Source organism: Macaca nemestrina, chromosome 6 (assembly GCF_043159975.1).
Source record: "Macaca nemestrina isolate mMacNem1 chromosome 6, mMacNem.hap1, whole genome shotgun sequence".
Lineage (NCBI taxonomy): Eukaryota > Metazoa > Chordata > Mammalia > Primates > Cercopithecidae > Macaca > Macaca nemestrina.
Window position 1 is genome coordinate 47823953 of NC_092130.1, and position 20271 is coordinate 47844223.

Sequence of the window (20271 nt, forward strand, 5' to 3'; positions counted from 1 at the left end):
AAGAGGAGGTTATGTCTAATAAAATGTGCAGAAGGGGAAAATAGTGAGAAATGGAGAAAGAATAATATTTGAAGAGATAATGTATGAAAAATCCCCAAAATTGATGAAAGATATCAACCCTCAGATCAAAAAGCACAATTCATGAGCAGAAAAACTAAAGCTGAGTCTAGATACACTATTATAAAAATACAGAACACTGAAGACAAAGGGGAAAATCCTAAAAGAACCAGAGGAAAAGGCAGATTACTTTTAAAGGAATAATTAAAATGATTTCTCAACTGTAACCACAGAGGCCAACAAAAAATTGAATATTTTTAAAGTGCCAAGAGAACAAAACTGTCAATCTAGAACTCTATGCTCAGCTAAACTATCAAATTAAGGGGAAAAACTTCTTAAAGACTGACAGTTTACCACTAATAGTCATTCACTGAAAAAAGCTATTGAAGAATATACTCTAAAAAAAAGAAAACTGAACCTAAAGAAGGGAGGAGTGGGATTTAACGAGCAAGAATGAACAAAAAAATTGGTAAACATGTGGGCTTATGAAGCCACCATAATAATTATTACTCATTTGTGATGATTTAAAAACAAGGTAAAACTAAAATATTAGACAAAAGAAATAATGCAGATGGGAGAAAATAATTAGTATTCAGGAAAAAGGTAAAACAATTCACATTAAAGTTATGGTTTTTAAACTCTGATGTGCATCAGAATCACCCAAAATGCTTGTCAAAAATAGACTGCTGGGCCCTACCCCTCAAATTTTTGATCCAGGTCTCCAGTAGAGGCTGAGAGGCATTCCTAACATGTTCCAAGGTGATAATGATAATGGTGCTCCAGGACCACTTTGAAAACTAATGCATATGATTTTAAGTCAAATAAGTACGTTAAAAATTAAAAGGTAAACCCTCAAATAACTAAAGTAGAATACAACTGATCCTTGAACACAGGTTTGAACTGTGTGGGTCTACGTTTATGCAGATTTTCTTCCACCTCTGCCATCCGAGACAGCAAGACTGACCCCTCCTTTTCTTCCTCCTCCTCTTTAATATGAAGAGGACAAGGATGAAGACCTTTATGATGATTCATTTCCACTTAACAGAAAACATATTTTTCCCGTATAATTTCTTTTCTTTTCTCTGGTTTACTGTAAAAGAACACAGCATATAATACATATAACATACAAAATACGTGTTAATCAACTGTTTCTGTTATCAGTAAGGCTTCCAGTCAACAGTAGGCTATAAGTTCTGGGAGAATCAAAAGTTACATGTGGATTTCTGACTGCGTGGGGGCCTAGTGTCCCTAATCCGCATGTTATATGGTCAACTGTATAACCCAAAGAAGGGAAAAAGGAGGAGTCAAGAAAAATAAATCCATCTCAAAAAGGCAGAAAAGGAAAAAAAGATGGCAGAAATAAATCCAACTCAATTGAGTAATCACAATGAATATGAAAGGACTAAATTCACTGGTTAAAAGACAGACATACGCTGGATAAAGAAAATTCTGCTACACGTAATTAAGATGGTGTGCGAAATGGCACAGAGATAGATAAAATGACCAATTAAGTGGAATAGAGAACCCAGGCCAACCCAGGCACATAGGGAATTCTGATATATGACAGAAATGACACTGAAGGTCACTGAGAGAAGGATAGTCTATCAATAAATAAAGCCAAGACAACCGGTTATTCATAAAGGAAAAAGTTCAACTTAGAATACTTAAATGTACTTGTATGTGAAAAGCAAAATTTAAAACTTTTAGACAAAAATATAGGAGTAGGGAAGGATTTCTTAACAAGACACACAAGGAGCTAACCAGAAAAGGTTGCTAAATTCAACTAACTCAAAATCAAATCCAGTGTCATCAAAAGATGCTAAGTAAAAAAGATAAGCATAATGTTTGAAAAGACTTTTGTAATACATATAACTGAAAAGGAATTGAAATGCAGAAGAGATAAAGAACACATTTAAATCAATAAGACCAATAGGGCCAGGAACAATGCCTCACACCTGTGATCCCAGCACTTTGGGAGGCTGAAGCGGGAGGACTGCTTGAGCCCAGGAGTTCAAGGTTACATTGAACTATGATTGCACCACTGCACTCTAGCCTAGGTGACAAAAAGAGACTGTCCCAAAACACACAGAAAGACAAGACTAATAATGAATAAACAATGATTCATCATTTTAAACCCATGAGGTTGGAAAACATTAAGAAATTTATAAAACCAATGTCACAGGATCCATCAAAGAAACCCTTATAATACCTGCTAGTGGTATAAATCAGTAAAGTCATTTCTGGAAAACAACATTATTTTGTAAAATTGAGCATACTCCGCAATGCACTCCCACAAATATAACCTTACACTTTTCCTCCAGAAGACATGACAAGACCTGAGAAAAAACCCCAAATGTCCCTCTATAGGAGAATGGGTCCACTGTGGTCTATTCCCATAGTAGATTCTGTACGTCAGTGAAAATGAATGAACTATGGCCACAAACAACACGGATAAACAAAAGCAAATCCAAATAAAAGAGCAAATCCTAGAATATCGTATCATTTTTAAAAAGTTTAAAATACGACATATATATGATAAAACTGTTTTTTAAAAAAGCAGAGAAAGTAAAAATCTTTGTCACTGGTTACAGGGAATGGGGATGACAGAAGGTTGAGATAAGAAGGGAGCATCTAAGTGGATGCCAATTAGTGATAATGGTAGATTGGTTAAAGGGAGGTAGTATCATGAATACTCCTAGATATTAATATGCTTTATATCTTAACTTCATAACTTAAGCTAGTGTGTGTTTACATATGTACATATATTTTTCCATTGCATGGTATACATAAAATATCATATTTAAAAAGAAAAAATGAGAGGCCGGGCATGGTGGCTCACGCCTATAATCCCAGCACTTTGGGAGGCTGAGGTGGGCGGATCACCTCAGGTCAGGAGTTCGAGGCCAGCCTGACATCGAGAAACCCCGTCTCTACTAAAAATACAAGATCAGCCCGGCATGGTGGCATGCACCTATAATCTCAGCTACTTGGGAGGCTAAGGCAAGAGAATCTCTTGAACCCGGGAGGCAGAGGTTACAGTGAGCTGAGATCGTGCCATTGCACTCCAGCCTGGGAAACAAGAGTGAAACTCCGTCTCAAAAAAAAAAAAAAAAAAAAAAAAAAGAAAAAGAAAAAGAAAAAAATGAGAGAAAAGATTACTAAAATATGTTAATATTCATTGCAATAAGAAAATTCCCAGTCTAATACTTACTGGTCAAGAGTCTTATAATAAATATCCAGATCCTTGTTCACAAGTTCTGTTGTCCTCATAACAATCATCATTTCTCTATACTTTTCCTCAGCATCCCGAAATTGTGGTTCTCGAAGTTCTTTCTTAAAATGAATAATTTCTTCCTCATAACCTTTCTGTCGCCCTAATGCCAAACTGTGATTTCTTTTTATATTGTCTATGTTCTCTTCCAACTTCTGATGTTCACTGTAAAAAATGAAAATGACAAATGAGGACCATTTTTTAGCTTTTAACAATCTGAAGTGGAAAAGTCATAGATTTCTTTAAACAGGTTAAGTATCATTCTCCTTAGGAATCGTGTAACAGAGTCTCTCCTTGCTTATTATTTAGGGCTTTGGTACTAAAAAAAAAACAAAAACAAAACCCTCTCTTCCTTCCATATCTCTGCCCCACATAGGTTGCTAAAGAGCTAATTTTTGTGTGTTGAACAGAGAACCCTCATAGCATGTTATCACTGATAAAGTTCCCGGCCTTTAGACGCTAAGCATTCTGGTGATTAATATTACAAATTCACAAACTTCTGATTGTGAGCTGAGAATGCACAATTATCAACACTAAGAAGTTATGGATAACAGGCTTCATCATTTTGCTCATGTCAAAGGCATAACATGAATTAAATCATATATTAATTATCTGCAGTAATACCTATTAAAAATCTAGATTCCTCCATGAAAACAAAATTTCTCTTGCCCAAGTATAAAACCCATAGTAATGACCAAAAGAATTAAAATATTCAAACTTTTCTGATAATTTGGCAGACTGTACAAATTTCAACGTTTGCTTTAAAAATCTTCATTTGTTTAACAATCACTTATTAAGCATCCTCATGTGTCAGGCACTGCTCTCAAGTTTATGGGCATCCTTACAGAGTTGACTGGATTACATGTCTTGTTGGCATTTCTGTTATGTCCTGGTTGAAGAAAGGTTTGAAAAATAGTTGTACTTAGTAATGTGAATGAATGTAAAAAGTACTGTTATATACCAATCACAGAAGAAATTTTTTAAATATCTGGTTTTGGTCTTTAGTAGCCACGAATATATTATTTCATTTCAAAATTTCTTCTAGAAGCATTACTTTTCCAACTTGCCATGGAGAGCATAGTGTAAAAGAACTGAGGCTTGGAAACTAGCATATTAAGGTCATATTCTTGGCTTTCATCATAATTTCCTCTGTGATTTTTCTGGGTCTAAGTGTGTATAATGCATAAAAAAAAGAAGATTCTGAAGATGATGAGCTCTTCTAATTATAAAATCTGATTTCCCTGATATAGGAAAGAGATTTTAAATAGCTAAACTAAGAGTACTTAAACATAACACAGGATTAACCATTTGTTAGGCTTTATAAATAAAGTTAAAATTCACTTTACTATATCCTTTAGAAAAACCTGAGCATTTTTTTCATTCATATTTCCATATAAATTCAAGAAGACATGAAAACTCTACAAGGAAAGGTTTAATAAATGAGAAGCCTGGATTTAACCAGGTGAGATGGTTTGCAATCTACGTATTTGCCTAGTACAACCTTTTATACCAGTCTAGTGCCTTAGCATCAACAAAGTTCTTACAGAATTCCTAAGGCAACTCTAAGGCAGTCAAGGCAGGAATAAAATCTTTTCTGGTCTACCAGGAAGGCAGCAACTACAATAAGTAACCATAAGACCAGATAAAGGAAGAATGAGACTCATCTTTCAAAAGAAATGCTCTGGTGGACACACAATTACAAATGAGAAAATCTAGACTGAATCTCTGTGGATAAATCACTGGCAACAACTCCACTGACAATATTATAGACTGTACAATCTCTGATCCAGGCAAGGTCCACAGCTCCATATTCTTTATGCTTAGTACCACTATTTTGTGCAGCAGGCTAGCAGATGTATGGGGACTAAGCATGTTCAATACTGAATAACTAAGGCTCATCACTACAATGTGATTACCAATTCTATATCACTTCTGCAGTAATAAAATTCTCAAGGCCATGAAATATAATTGTATCAAAACACTGTTCACCTTCTAGTAACTCTCAAAGGATACTAGGCTGAGGCTAAAATTCATTTAAAACAGGTATTTAACATTCTTCACATTCCAATAATAAAGACTTTTATTTAAACCGAAGATTATTTTAAAAGCATACTTTTTCATTTGCAAAACCTGCATTTGACCCATTTCCTTCAAATGTTGTTTTCTTTCTTCTTCAACTTCTTTTAGTTCCTCATTTCTTTTTCTTAAAGTAAGGTTATCCTGTAGCCACCTTTCTTGTATCTAAAGGTAAACATTAAATTAGTTAACAAAAATAACCAAGTTACTAACGTGAAATCTGTAACAGGCAACTGCTGATAGGAAGTGCCATGTCTGTCTTAGAATCATGTGAAGTTCAACAGAGGGAGAACAAGCCAGTGTGAAGGAATCTCCAGGTCTGGGGCAATCTGGATGGCCCATCCCCACCCATAGTCAGAAGTGTAATACCTCCTGTAGTGCAGCTTTTACTGCTCTTTCATGACCATAATCTAAAAACCAGGTCTACTGTTTGATGGGGAGTCTCACAATGATGTGAGCATATATCTATGTACTTATTTACTTATACAGTATTAAAATATTTAGAAAACAATGCTATGAAATGGTGTTCACTTAAAAACATACAAAACGGAAATTTTAAATGGTAAAATTAAAAATATAACTAGATATTTTAATACCTATATCCCCAGTGGATCATTCTGCATAGGAACTCCATGATAAAGCCTACTGACCTAAAAGATCATAAGAGATCAATACTACTATTGAAGTCTTCCCCAACTTTTTCTTCCTAGTTCTGTCTCCCAACATGTACCAAGACTATTAGAACCTGTGAGGTATATGTTACCTACAGCTTCTACCTTTAGGCTGACAAATAATCATCACTCAAGGCAAGAAGAAGTGCCACAATAGTACTATATATCTATGAACTTGATACTTTCTTAGCCACTGAAATGAAATTTCAAAAAATTGGCTGTTCTTGTTGAGTAGTTATGTTCCTTCAGAAAAGACTCAATCACACTTAGCAGCAGCAGCAACAACAAAATTATTTCAGTGGTTTTCCTGGTGATCGAAACGAACTATGGTGTCAAGAGACAATCATTAGAAAACAGTTTGTAAGTTGATTCTTTGGAATTTAGGAAAAAAAAAAAAATTCCTGCAGAAAGAAATTGGTCCACAAATCCTGTGTGTAGAAAACTTATCCTGAGTTTGGAGTAAGGATTTCTCAAAGAGGGAGGTGGGACCCTCCTGCAATAGCCCTTGCAGCTAAGCTAAACTCAGTGATGCGGGAAGTGAGAGAGATAGACAGACCTGTGGCAATATCTTGCACCAACAGTAAAGGCCAGGGACTGGTAGATGGGAGAGGGAAATCAAGGATTTCTCTCACATGCTTAATGTTCATATCCAATTCTGCCCATCTGTGTGTGATTATTTTTAGAGTTTTTTTTTTTTTTTTTCTTTTTTAACAGAAAGTAAGGCTACCTTCATTTTTCCTGGAAATAATATAAACATACAGTTTATCCACAGGGTCCACATCTATGGATTCAACTAACCATGGATCAAAAATACTGGGGAAAAAAATACAATAAAAAGTAACAGTACAATAAAAAAACACAAATTTAAAATAATACAATATAAAAACTACATATCATTTACATATTAATATCAAAAGCAATATAGAAATTAAAGTATATCACAGGATATGGATAGGCTATATGCAAACACTAGATATGCCATTTTATATAAAGGACTTGAGCATCCTAGATTTCGGTATCTGTTGTATTGGGGGGTCCTGGAACCAATCCCCCCGAGAGATACTGAAACAACTGAATACATATCTACTAAAGGCATTATTATAGGCAGTTAAAGGTGACTAAAATGGCATGGTTATAAATGTCCTTTGTTGCTAAGGCAACCTAATGTGCCACTGTAGCTGCTGTGACTTACCAAGGTTCTACTATGGGGGACTATACTTGTTGTTCCTTGTTAGGAACAAGGGAATGTGCTACTACTTACTTTCATCTAATACCATAGAACATTTGAATTTGCTTTCACGATTGCATGAAAGGACTCTTTAAAGTGCTATCACATTTCTAGATGAGATTGATTTTTGGCACAAAATATTGTTGCTGGTCTGTCTACCTGCATTGTTACCAGAAAGCTAGGCATTTCTTTCTTTTAAGTCAGCTTCCATTATTCTTCTAGTTTTCAAAGACAGTATATACCACAACAAGAGTACAATGCTTCGAAGTCAGATACATCTAGGCTCAAATCAGTGTTATTACTTTTAAACTGGATAACTTTGGGCAAATTAGTTTAAATTCTCTGAACCTCAGTTTGCTTGTAACATGGTCAATAATAATACTACCTATCATAAAGAACTATTGTGTGGCCGGGTGCGGTGGCTCACACCTGTAATCCCAGCACTTTGGGAGGTCAAGGCGGGTGGGTTACTTGAGGTCAGGAGTTTGAGATCAGCCTGGTCAACATAGTGAAACCCCACCTCTACTAAAATTACAAAAATTAGCCAGGCCTGGTGGCACTCGCCTGTAGCCCCAGGTACTTGGCAGGTTGAGGCAGGAGAATTACTTGAACCCGGGAGGTGAAGGTTGCAGTGAGCCGAGATTGTGCCACTGCACTCCCGTCTGGGTGAGAGAGCAAGACTCCATCTCAAAAAAAAAAAAAAATAAATAAATAAATAAAGAAGTATTGTGAAGATTAAAGGTATGAGTGTATGTAATCAATATAGTGCCTGACTCAGTAATTGCTAATAAAATGCCTTTTGGGTCAAATTTGTCCTTTGTACTTTAAGCAGTGAGAATTCCAATTATAGTCTACAAAATATAAAATATTAGAGAAAGGAAGGGGAAAAAAAATCAGATGCAGTTATAGTGTATCACAACTATTTTTTCCATTCTACTAGAAATCTGATAGTGTAGGCACCAGTTCTACCTGTTACTACTTTTTGGGACCTTGAGCAAGTCAGGTCACCTCCAGTTCTCTTCATATATTCCTTCATCTGAAAACTGAGAAAGGCGGTTTATTAAGTTTCCAAATTATTTTATTCTGTGGACTAAATTTAGCAGGGCTTAGATCAGTAGGTAAACAAGTGACTGTTAGGCTCCTCAGCTCTTAAATATTAACCCCAACTATCCAACTCAGACGACAGTTAATGCATGCAGCTGGTCACCTATGGAAACAAAAATTAGCTGCATTCTAGACACCTGTGAGAGAGTGGCATGCTGAACAGATTACAGTCCAATGTCCACCAAAAGTCTGGCTGGGAATAACGCCACTTCTAGAAGACTGCCTGAAAGCTATGCAGTCCATCCAGTGCTGGCTCAGTTACTGACAGCTAAGGGTATACATCAGAAGCTCTAAGGAATTTCAACAAAACACACATATCTCTGCCGAAACCCCCAAGATTCTGATTTACTGTTGTGGATTGGAGACATAGACTTTTTTTTTAGACAGGGTCTTGCTCTGTTGCCCAGGCTGGAGTACAGTGGAACAATAAGAGTTCACTGCAGCCTTGAACTCCCCAGCTCAAGCAATCCCCCGACTTCAGCCTCCGGAGTAGTTGGGACTACAGGTGCGCACCATCACACCTGGCTAATTTTTTGTAGAGATGGGGTTTCGCCATATTGCCAGGATAGTCTGGAACTCCCAGGCTCAAGCAATCTGCCTGCCTCGGCCTCCCAAAGTGCTGGGATTACAGGCATGAGCCACTGCACCTGGCCAACACATGTATTTTTAATAACCTAAGTGATTTAAAAAAAACTGAGATGTAATTAATATTCCACAAAATTCACTATTTAAATGTGTACAATTTAGCAGTTTTAGTTTATTTAGGTGGTTATACAACCATCACCACTATCCAATTCCAGAGCATTTGATCACCCCAAAAGGAAATCTCATATTCAATAGCAGTCACTCTATTCCTTCCTCACCTCTAGCCCCTGAAAACATTAATCTGCTGTCTGTCACTGGATTTACCTAATCTGTACATTTATTATAAGTGGAATCATACATTATGCAGCCTTTTGTGACTAGCTTCTTTTGCTTAGCATGTCTTAAGGGTTCATGCATGTTGTAGCATGTATCCTTTTTATGGCTGAATAATATTCCATTATATGGATATACCATATTTTGTTTATCTGCTCATTATTTGATGGTCATTTGGGTGTGTCCATATTTTGACTATTACAAATAATGCTGCTACGAGCATTCTTGTACAAGTTGTTGTGGGAACATATGTCTTCAATGTTCTTAGTTCTATACCTAGAAGTGGAAAAACTCAGACGATTTACAGGTGCCCCTAGCTAAGAACCTTTGCTTTCTAAACACTAACATTTATTTCAGGCTTCAATCATACCACCTTCTACAGAACCTCATATCAAGGAATAATGATGCTGAAATACACTGTATTTTTTTCTTTTTTATAAGCCCTATGAAGTCTGTTGAAGACTATACATGTCTTCCTTTCTATGAATAGTCAGTAGTCAGTACAGGAAACTGGTCTCCTTTTAGCACTGACACAATGTGAATCTTGACTAATTGTGACTTCCTCTCTTCTTTTTTTTTTTTTTTTTTTTTTTTTTTTTTTAATACGGAGTCTGGTTCTGTCACCCAGGCTGGAGTGCAGTGGCACAATCTTGGCTCACTGCAAGCTCTGCCTCCCAGGTTCACGCTTCTCCTGACTCAGGCTCCTGAGTAGCTGGGACTACAGGCGCCCACCACCATGCCTGGCTAATTTTTTGTATTTTTTAGTAGAGACGGGGTTTCACTGTGTTAGCCAGGATGGTCTCGATCTCCTGACCTCGTGATCCGCCTGCCTCGGCCTCCCAAAGTGCTGGGATTACAGGCGTGAGCCACCGTGCGCCTGGCCTTTTTTTTTTTTTTTTTTCTTTTGAGACAGAGTTTCACTCTTGTCACCCAGGCTGAAGTGCAATGGCGTGATCTTGGCTCACTTGCAATCTCTGCTTCTGAGGTTCAAGTGATTCTCCTGCCTCAGCCTCCTGAGTAGCTGGGATTACAGGTGCGTGTCGCCACACCTGGTTAATTTTTGTATTTTCAGTAGAGATGGGCTTTACCATGTTGGCCAGGCTGGTCTTGAATTCCTGACCTCAGGTGATCCACCCACCCTGGCCTCCCAAAGTGTTGGGATTACAGGCGTGAGTCACTGCGCCCGGCCTCCTCTCTTCATTTGACTACTAGAATCTTTAGCAAGCACATCAGACTTCATGCAAACGTTTTATACACTTCTCTCCTGGTTTCATTACTTTCTTGCCCTAATTTCTACACTGCCTTGTTTTCCCATTAATCTGAAATACACTTATCTTTGCTCTATTGTATATAACTAAGTAAACAATTTCTGGAACAAGGAAGGTTACAAAATAAACTAATACCATCAGATCCACTAAATTTAGACTATCACCTTAAAAGGTTCATAGATTATTAATCTTAACAATTTCGTATATGTATACAGAGAGCTGCTGCGAATTTATAGACTGTGATTTTTATATAGGCAACTACATAAAAGCTAGAGATATTTTGTTATATATGCATCATAAATGTACACATTATTCAATATGTATTAGGCCAGGCAGAGATTTGATTTCCCTTTGACTGATATTTCATATATTTGAAATTCTTGGTGCTACAGAAAGAGACCCAGCAGAAAACTAATGTAACTAATCTTCCAAATGATTTTTAGCAATGACTTATAACCGAGTGGTTAAGGCATTCAAATAGTAAATTTTGTTTAAAACAGTAAGAACAGAGAAATGGTATAGTTTTTAAAGGCATTAACTACCATGCTTGCATAAAGCATGTGATGATGGCTTTTTGAAATGATTTTGATTATACGATAGAAATTAATTTCGTTAATAGAGAAAATAAATGATAAAGGGATCAACTGGAAAATGACCTAATATATATTTTCCTTACAGATAACTTTCAAGATTATTAAACCTTAATCCCACTTTTGTGAATTTATGCTACATAAAGATATGTTAGAATAAGAAAAGATACAGATATATGTTAAAGATATTCACTGTCACACAGTTTATGATAAGGAAATGAAATCAATCTGAGTAAGTTCTGGTATATGCACAAAATGGACTATAATCATTAAATCATTAAACATAAAACACATTTGATTGTGTTTTTATTTATTGTGCTTAAAGAATTTTCTTTTTTGTAGCAAAAAGAAACTGATCATTAAAATCATTAAATGATCATTCAGAAGAATGTGATATATCTGTGAGTTGATATGTAAAATCAAATTAAGTGAAAAAAGGTACAGAATAATACGACACGACCCCATCCATAAAGGTAAATTTAAATATATATATATATATACACACACACACCCCCCCCCAAATGTATCTACCTATCTATCTGCTGGTATATGAATAAAACTTCTTTAAAAACAAGTAAGTGTAACAGTTAATGACATGTAGAAGTGAGATTGAGAATCAGAAGAAGGGGAGGAACACTTTTAGTTTTAAGCCTTTATATTCAAACTTTAACTACAAGTCTTTTACTGAAAATAAAAATAACAAATAAATGAAATAATGTTATTGGAATTATTTTTCTTTACTTTTTGCATTTCTTTTTTGAGACAGAGTCTCACTCTGTCGCTCAGGCTAGAGTGCAGCGGCGTGATCACAGCTCACTGCAGCCTTCGCCTCCCAGGTTCAGGTGATTCTCATACCTCAGCTTCCCAAGTAGCTGGGACTACAGGTGTGCGCCACCACGGCCGGCTAATTTTTGTATTTTTAGTAGAGACAGAGTTTCACTGTGTTGGCCAGGCTGGTCTTGAACTTCCAGCCTCAAGTGATCCACCCACCTTGGCCTCCCAAAGTGCTGGGATTACAGGTGTGAGCCACCAAGCTTAAGCTTGGCCTCTTTACTTTTTGCATTTCTATTCAATGGATCTTCTATTGAAAATAAAACTATAGCAAAGAATGTCATAGGTGTAAGTGACACCATAAGCAAAACAGACCTACCTTCTGTGTATCAATATCTTGTCTCATGATTCTCATATCTTCATTTATCTTTTCTTTGTGTTTCTCGCATTCACTTAGTTGAGCTATTACTTTATTAAGTTCAGTTTCTTTTTGCTACAAAAAAGAAAATTCTTTAAGCACATGAAATAAAAACACAATCAAATAAATAATTTTAAGTTTTAAATTACCTTCTTATAGTCGTCTTTCCCATCTTGAATATAATTCTCAATGTCTTTCATATAACCATGAATATTTTTAACCTTCTCTTTAATATCATTCAGCTGTAGAAAAATATTCATTAAATTTACACTGGTTGTACTTAAGGGCACATAACAGGAGAACACAGTAAAACACTGGCTGAGAAGTTATGAACCTTGGGTTCCAGTTTCCACCACTGCTGAATTTTATGATCTCAGACAAGTCCCTTTCTCACCTATAGGAATGGATTAATTAATCTTAATCCTTAACTTCTATTTTAGATCAAGCAGCAAAATAATTTACCTCTAATCCTTGTTCTAACAAGAATTTCTAATGTCAAAATTATACCATGTATCTGAAAATACTATTTATCTTATGCTATTTAATTTCATGTGGAATAACAGTGTCCAACATGGTGCTATGAACGTAAGTTTAATACAGGTATTTGATAAGTAAATATATAAATGAAATCTTACTTTATCCTGTGCTATTTTGTTGCTTGTATTTTTTTTGTTGATTATTTCTTCTTTTTCTTGCTGGAACTTTTCCAACGTTGTTTCCAAAGGGCTTACCTGCTCTTTAGCATCCTAAAAATATAAAAAAGATAAAGTATTATATAATATTCCATTATCTTACTTTAGGTGTCAGACTTCACAGCCTTAATAAAAGCACTTTCTATGTGCCAGGCTCTAAATGTCAACGCATTTGCTCCTTTCAATGACCCTATGAGGACAGTACCATCATTTTCAGTCCTATATTTCACATGAGCAAACAGACACAGAGAATGACTTGTCCAGGGTCACAACAGCCAATAAATGAATCAGCCAAGATTTTAACCCAGTCCAGCTCCAGAGATCACTCTCTTAACCACTATGCATACTATACTGCATCAACCACTAATTTGATTCTTAATCTAGGCCATGTGCTCCCAATTATATTAGCGTGTGGCTTCAAGCATGAGTTTTCATGATTTTATAGGTACCCCTGTCACTGCTGCATGATCAAAGAATAGGAAAGCTCATTCGGTCCAGACTTTTCTTTTACAGATGAAAATACCATGGTAAAAACACTTCTGTTCTTAAGCTTAGCCTGCTAAGGCTATGCAGATATTTTATGGTAATAAAAGCATACTGTTAAACTAATGTTGGTGTGTCCACATCTATTCTGGAAGGAACGGGGCTTTCAAATAATAAACTATTTTACTAAATAGAAGTTCCCATTATTTAGCCTTGTAACACTAAATCTGCAACATAGTTATATGATAACCACAGTTCAAAACAATGGTCCCCAAGCTCTTTAAGATTCTGAAGTATTGAGTGAATCTATAGAGGTAGATACAATTATTTAGTAATTACTTCAATATATGTCTATTTTATCATACTGGGAAGTGGTATGGTGTGTTAGGAAGTCAAATGCCTTCAGTGTCAGAAGATCTATCAGAAAATCAACTCTGCTTCCTATCAGCTGCATAAACTTAGGCACTCGTGAGACATTTGTAAATCTCAATTCCTTTTTCTATAAAGAGATTTCATCATCTAAATAGGGTTGCTGAGGCACTGAATGGTTCAATGTCAAAGTGCTTTATAAACAGTAAAAAATTATACAAATGCAAGTAGTAGTATTTTAATATCATATTCTGAACCTCTGATATTTTGTAATCCAAAATTAAGAAATAAAAATTTACAGTAATTATTCAGTAATATACTTAGTGCTTATTGAATGAGTACCCATAATTATATAAACCTAGGTAAGACTGTTTCTAAAACTGTTTATAACTGGTTGAGTCTTAGATGTGATTAATCTATATAAGGGATGTCAAAAGGATTCCAGTGGCAACTGAGTGCCTGCTCACTGTACTGGTAAGGATTCTGAAACCACATCTGGAATCAAATGGAAAGAGTGCTATGACTGAGAGTGTCTGCTATAGATAAAGGATCTGCAGATAAGACAAACCTCCTGTACAAGCAGGAATCCTTATACAGAGTTAACCAACCACCACCTGACCACCTCCAATAACATTTGCTGCTTAACCAGGCAGCCAGTTCTTCCTTATTATGGCAAACTCCTTCTTCCAGAAATCTTTACTTACTAGTACAAGTTCTATCACTTAGGAACCACACAAAGAATGATTATACCATTTTCATTTGATCCTCATAACAGCTGGTTTTCAAAGGGAATGCTTCCAGTTTTTGCCCATTCAGTATGATATTGGCTGTGGGTTTGTCATAAATAGCTTATTATTTTGAAATATGTTCCATCGATACATAGTTTATTGAGAGCTTTTAGCATGAAGGGGTGTTGAATTTTATCGAAGGTCTTTTCTCCATCTATTGAGATAATCATGTGGTTTTTGTCTTTGGTTCTGTTCATGTGATGGATTACATTTACTGATTTGCATATGTTGAACCAGCCTTGCATCCCAGGAATGAAGCCGACTTGATCCTGGTGGATAAGCTTTTTGACGTGCTGCTGGATTCAGTTTGCCAGTATTTTATTGAGGATTTTTGCATTGATGCACATCAGGGATACTGGCCTGAAATTTTCTTCTTTTGTTGTGTGTCTGCCAGGGTTTGGTATCAGGATGATGCTGGCCTTATAAAATGAGTTAGGGAGGATTTCCTCTTTTTCTATTGTTTGGAATAGTTTCAGAAAGAATGGTACTGGCTCCTCTTTGTACCTCTGGTAGAATTCGGCTGTGAATCTCTCTGGTCCTGGACTTTTTTGGTTGGCAGGCTATTAGTGCCTCAATATCAGAACTTGTTATTGGTCCATTCAGGGATTTGACTTCTTCCTGGGTTAGACTCGGGAGGGTGGATATATCCAGGAATTTATCCATTTCTTCTAGATTTTCTAGTTTATTTGCGTGGAGGTGTTTATAGTATTCTCTGACGGTAGTCTGTATTTTCTGTGGGATTGGTGGTGATATCCCCTTTATCATTTCTTACTGCATCTATTTGATTCTTCTCTCTTTTCTTCTTTATTAGTCTGGCTAGTGGTCTATTTTGTTGATCTTTTTAAAAACCCAGTTCCTGGATTGATTTTTTTGAAGGGTTTTTTGTGTCTCTATCTCCTTCGGTTCTGCTCTGATCTTAGTTATTTCTTGTCTTCTGCTAGCTTTTGAATTTGTTTGTTCTTGTTTCTCTAGTACTTTTAATTGTGATGTTAGGGTGTCGAATTTAGCTCTTTCCTGCTTTCTCTTGTGGGCATTTAGTGCTATGAATTTCCCTCTACATACTGCTTTCAATGTGTCTCAGAGATTCTGGTATGTTGTATCTTTGTTTTCATTGGTTTCAAACAACATCTTTATTTCTGCCTTCATTTCGTTATTTTAACTGGCAGTCATTCGGGAGCAGGTTGTTCAGTTTCCATGTAGTTGTACGGTTTTGAGTGAGTTTCTTAATCCTGAGTTCTAATTTGATTGCACTGTGGTCTGAGAGACTGTTATGATTTCTGTTCTTTTGCATTTGCTGAGAGTGTTTTACTTCCAATTATGTGGTCAATTTTAGAATAAGTGCAATGAGGTGCTGAGAGTTCTGGCCATTACACTAATAAGGAGCATTTCATATTAAAGAAACGTGGACTGAGGTGATGTATGCCTGTAATTTTGGGAGGCCAAAACTTCATTGCTTGAGGCAGAGTTTGAGACCAGCCTGAACAACATAGTGAGACCCTGTCTCTACAAAAATTTTAAAAATTAGCCAGGCGTGGTGGGTTGTGCCTGTAGTCCCATCTACTTGAGAGGCTGAGGCAAGACGATTGCCTGAGCTCAGGAGGTCAAGGCTGCAGTGAGTGAGCTGTGACTGCACCACTGCATTCCAGCTTGGGAGACAGAGGAAGACTCTGTCTCTAAAAAAGAAGAATAGGGTGGGGCATAGTGGCTCACACCTGTAATCCCAACACTTCGGGAGGCCAAGGTAGGCAGATCAACTGAGTTCAGGAGTTTGAGACCAGCCTGTCCAATGGCACAACCCCGTCTCTACTAAATACAAAAATTAGCTGGGCGTGGTGGTGCACGCCTGTAATTCCAGCTACTCAGGAGGCTGAGGCAGGAGAATCGCTTGAACCCAGGAGATGGAGCTTGCAGTGAGCCGAGATTGCACTACTGCACTCCAGCCTGGGCAACAGGGTGAGACTGTCTCAAAAAATAAAAATAAAATTAAAATAATTTCACAAAAAACATGTATGGATATTCTTACCTTTATCTCTCTGTACAAAGACTGAACTTCAGTGGATAATTCCACAGTCTGCTCCTCCAGTTGCTGACGACGTTGCAAATTAGTGGATATCTGAAGTTTCTCAGATTTTAGCTCATTTGTTATACTTTTTAGATGTTGAATCTGTTCCTGCTGGTCCTGTATAAGCTTACGATTCAATTCAATCTTACTAGAAACTACACAAGAACATATTAACACAGTAATTAATGTAAGGGTATAGAAAATACTATTTGTATCATTCTTCCCATTTTTATTAGTCTATGGAATCCACAAATGCTGAGTTTCTGTGGGCCCCACCCACTGCGACAAACATATAACGAGAACCCTGCTAGCTCCCAAATCAGCTTGATGTCCCCTGCTGACCACTCACAGGGAAAGCTCACAGGGCAGGTATGACTGAGAAAGAATATAGCTCATGGCCAGGCGCACTGGCTCATGCTTGTAATCCCAGCACTTTGGGAGGCCGAGGCGGGTGAATCCCGAGGTCAGGAGTTTGAGACCAGCCTGACAAACACAGTGAAACCCCGCCTCTACTAAAAAATACAAAAATTAGCTGGGCGTGGTGACGAGTGCCTGTAATCCCAGCTACTCAGGAGGGTGAGGCAGGAGAACCACTTGAACCTGGGAGGCGGAGGTTGCAGTGAGCTGAGATTGCACCACTGCACTCCAGCCTAGGCAACAAGAGCAAAATTCCATCTTAAAAAAAAAAAAAGAAAAAGAATACAGCTTATTTGACACTCTCCTACTATTCAAAATCTGTTGTGCAAAGTAAGAGAACAAAGAGAAGTGATGCTTTTCAGAAAAAAAGAGCGAATATACTGTGGACTGGAAGGAACTTCCTTGTCTATGTAACAGGTATAAAATTGAGTATAAAAGGCATGTGCTGGCAATGTTGAAGTCTCTATGGGTACAGAAGGACACAGACTGTATTACCTGTGTCTAACTTGTGCTGTTTCTCTTGTTTCTCCTGGTTGACTTGTTGGACAGTTCGATCTAAGTCTATTCCTTGTAGCTTAGCTGCTTGTTGTGCAATTTTTCTTTCAACATCTTTAAGTTCCATCTTAAGAATATAACAAAATTATTTCCTTTAATAAACTTACTGCATTATTCAAAATCTTTAAAAATTAATTGCTATTATCATTTTTAAATCTAAACTTATAAACCATTTCCAGATACAATTTTAGCAAAGTGTAACAGTATAAAAGTGAAATGATGTAAACAAAAGGAAGCTGACTAAAAATGAAAAACAAACAACTGTCTTAATTTTTAAATTTATGAATTAAAAAATTTAAACCCAGGGATGTAAACTAAGCAGTTGCTCCCTGAGGGCATCTGAAATTCAGGATGGGGAATTCTAAACACAACCTGTACCTGAATACTAGCTACTATTTTTAACTCTCACACTTCAAATTCAAGCTACCATGGAGCAAGTTTTATTCTGCCTTAAACTACAATAAACTTACCTGGAACCTCTCCATAATTGTAACATCTGTCAGGCACACTTTAGCACTTTCTTCTTCAGGCATTATTGTACCCAAGAGTGTTTCTTGTTCTTCTATGTCATTCTTTAGGCGCTGTATGTCTCTATTGACATTCTGCAATTTGTTTCTTAATTCTGGTATTTCCTTCTCCTTCAAATCAATTATGCTTTGCCTAAATAGAAAACACAATTAAAAATAAAGTATCTGATGTTTCTCACAGTTAGACTGAGGTTTTGTGTATTTTTAGGAAGAATACCACAGAAGTGACATTGGGGTATCCTATCAGTGGGTAGAGAATCATGATATCAATATGTCTTATTACTGATGATGTTAATCTTTATTCACTTGGCTTAGGTGGTGTCGGCCAGGTTTCTCCACTGTAAAGTTACTGTTTTGGTCTTTGTAATTAATAAGTATCTTAGGAGAGAAATGTTGAGACTACGTAAATATCTTGCTTCTCCTCAACTTTCTGCCTACTGATTTTAGTATCCACTGACAGATCTTCCTTGCAATAATTATTACTGTGGTGTTTGTCAAACTGAGAAATAGTCTACTAATGAACTGGTCATATTCACCAAAAGTGTTAAGGTCATGAAAGATAAAGACAGACTGTTACAGACTGCAGGAGCCTAAGGAGAAATAACAACTAGATGCTATGTGGGATCCTGCATGGAACCCTGAAACACAAAAGGCATTGATGGAAAAACTGCTAAATTCGATGTAGTCTGTAATTTAGTTAGTAGCATTATACCAATGTTAATCCTGGTTTTGATAACTGTATTATAACAGAGTACATAAATAGTTAATATCAGGAGAAGCTGGGTGAGGGATATATGTGAATAATTTGTATTATTTTTATAATTTTTCTGTAAACCTAAAATTATTTCAAAATAACAACTTTTTAAATTACAGGAATAAAAGGAAGGAAACCAGCCATTAAGTCAAATGCTACATGGGTTTAAGGTACAAAATGTCAACCGATTTTACTGGTACTCATTACTCTAGCTAATGAACTACTGCCTCCATGGCAGGTACTGACAACTATTTTTGCTGATGCCTCTGAAACAATAACACATATTTAATCTTTTAAAAAAATTTACTTCAGAAATATTCCAAATTCTTATTTAAAATTATATGGAATTAGTATGACAAAGCAGTATGATAAATTAAACTGGTCTCTAATGGGAGTCTTATTATAAACTAAAAGAATAACCAGAAACTCAAGTGGCTACTACTTAATGATTTTTTAAAAATGCAAACTATGATCAAGAAATGCCAACCTGACCTGTGGCAACAGACTTATAGTTTTTTTTTAATTTTTTAATTTTTAATTAATTTATTTACTTTTTATGCTTTAAGTTCTGGGGTACAGGTTTGTTACATAGGTATACACGTGCTACGGTTGTTTGCTGCACCTATCAACCCATCATCTACATTAGGTATTTCTCCTAATGCTATCCTTCCCCTAGTCCCCCACCAGCTGACAGGCCCCAGTGTGTGATGTTCCCCTCCCTGTGTCCATGTGCTCTCATTGTTCAGCTCCCACTTATGAGTAAGAAGATGTGGTGTTTGGTTTTCTGCTCTCCTGTGTTAGTTTGCTGAGAATGATGGTTTCCAGCTTCATCCATGTCCCTGCAAAGGACATGAACTCATCCTTTTATATGGCTGCATAGTTACTCCATGGTGTATATGTGCCACATTTTCTTTATCCAGTCTATCACTGATGGGCATTTGTGTTGGTTCCAAGTCTTTGCTATTGTGAGTAGTGCCGCAGTAAACACATGTGCATGTCAGACCTATAGTTTTTTATACCACAGAAATAGGAGGTATTCTTATTCCATATGAGTATAACAAATATGAAGGCATGGAGATTATGAATAATTCCATGCCAATGTTACCTCTTGAACACTGTTGTCACAGATCAGTAGTTGGCCTTAAATTATGTGCCCAATATCTAAAAAGTAACATAGCTATGATAGCCTAATAATGATTGCCAAGCATTTATTAAACTGGGGACATCTCTGTGAAGAACTATAGGTATACAT

The 20271-nt window shown here is 36.5% G+C and overlaps 1 protein-coding gene across 3 annotated transcripts in view; it reads right to left on the reverse strand.

The window, feature by feature from the left end:
* Window positions 1-20271, reverse strand: part of LOC105467173 (RAD50 double strand break repair protein) — an 86746-nt gene that overhangs the window by 21164 nt on the left and 45311 nt on the right. For all 3 annotated transcript variants that reach the window (XM_011716642.3, XM_071098484.1, XM_071098485.1), the window contains 8 exons: window positions 18209-18398; window positions 17679-17805; window positions 16728-16921; window positions 13008-13118; window positions 12522-12614; window positions 12334-12447; window positions 5442-5569; window positions 3269-3493 (listed from right to left, as the gene is read on the reverse strand). In XM_011716642.3, the coding sequence (XP_011714944.1) occupies window positions 3269-3493; window positions 5442-5569; window positions 12334-12447; window positions 12522-12614; window positions 13008-13118; window positions 16728-16921; window positions 17679-17805; window positions 18209-18398 (1182 nt within the window). The remainder of the gene's footprint in view (window positions 1-3268; window positions 3494-5441; window positions 5570-12333; window positions 12448-12521; window positions 12615-13007; window positions 13119-16727; window positions 16922-17678; window positions 17806-18208; window positions 18399-20271) is intronic.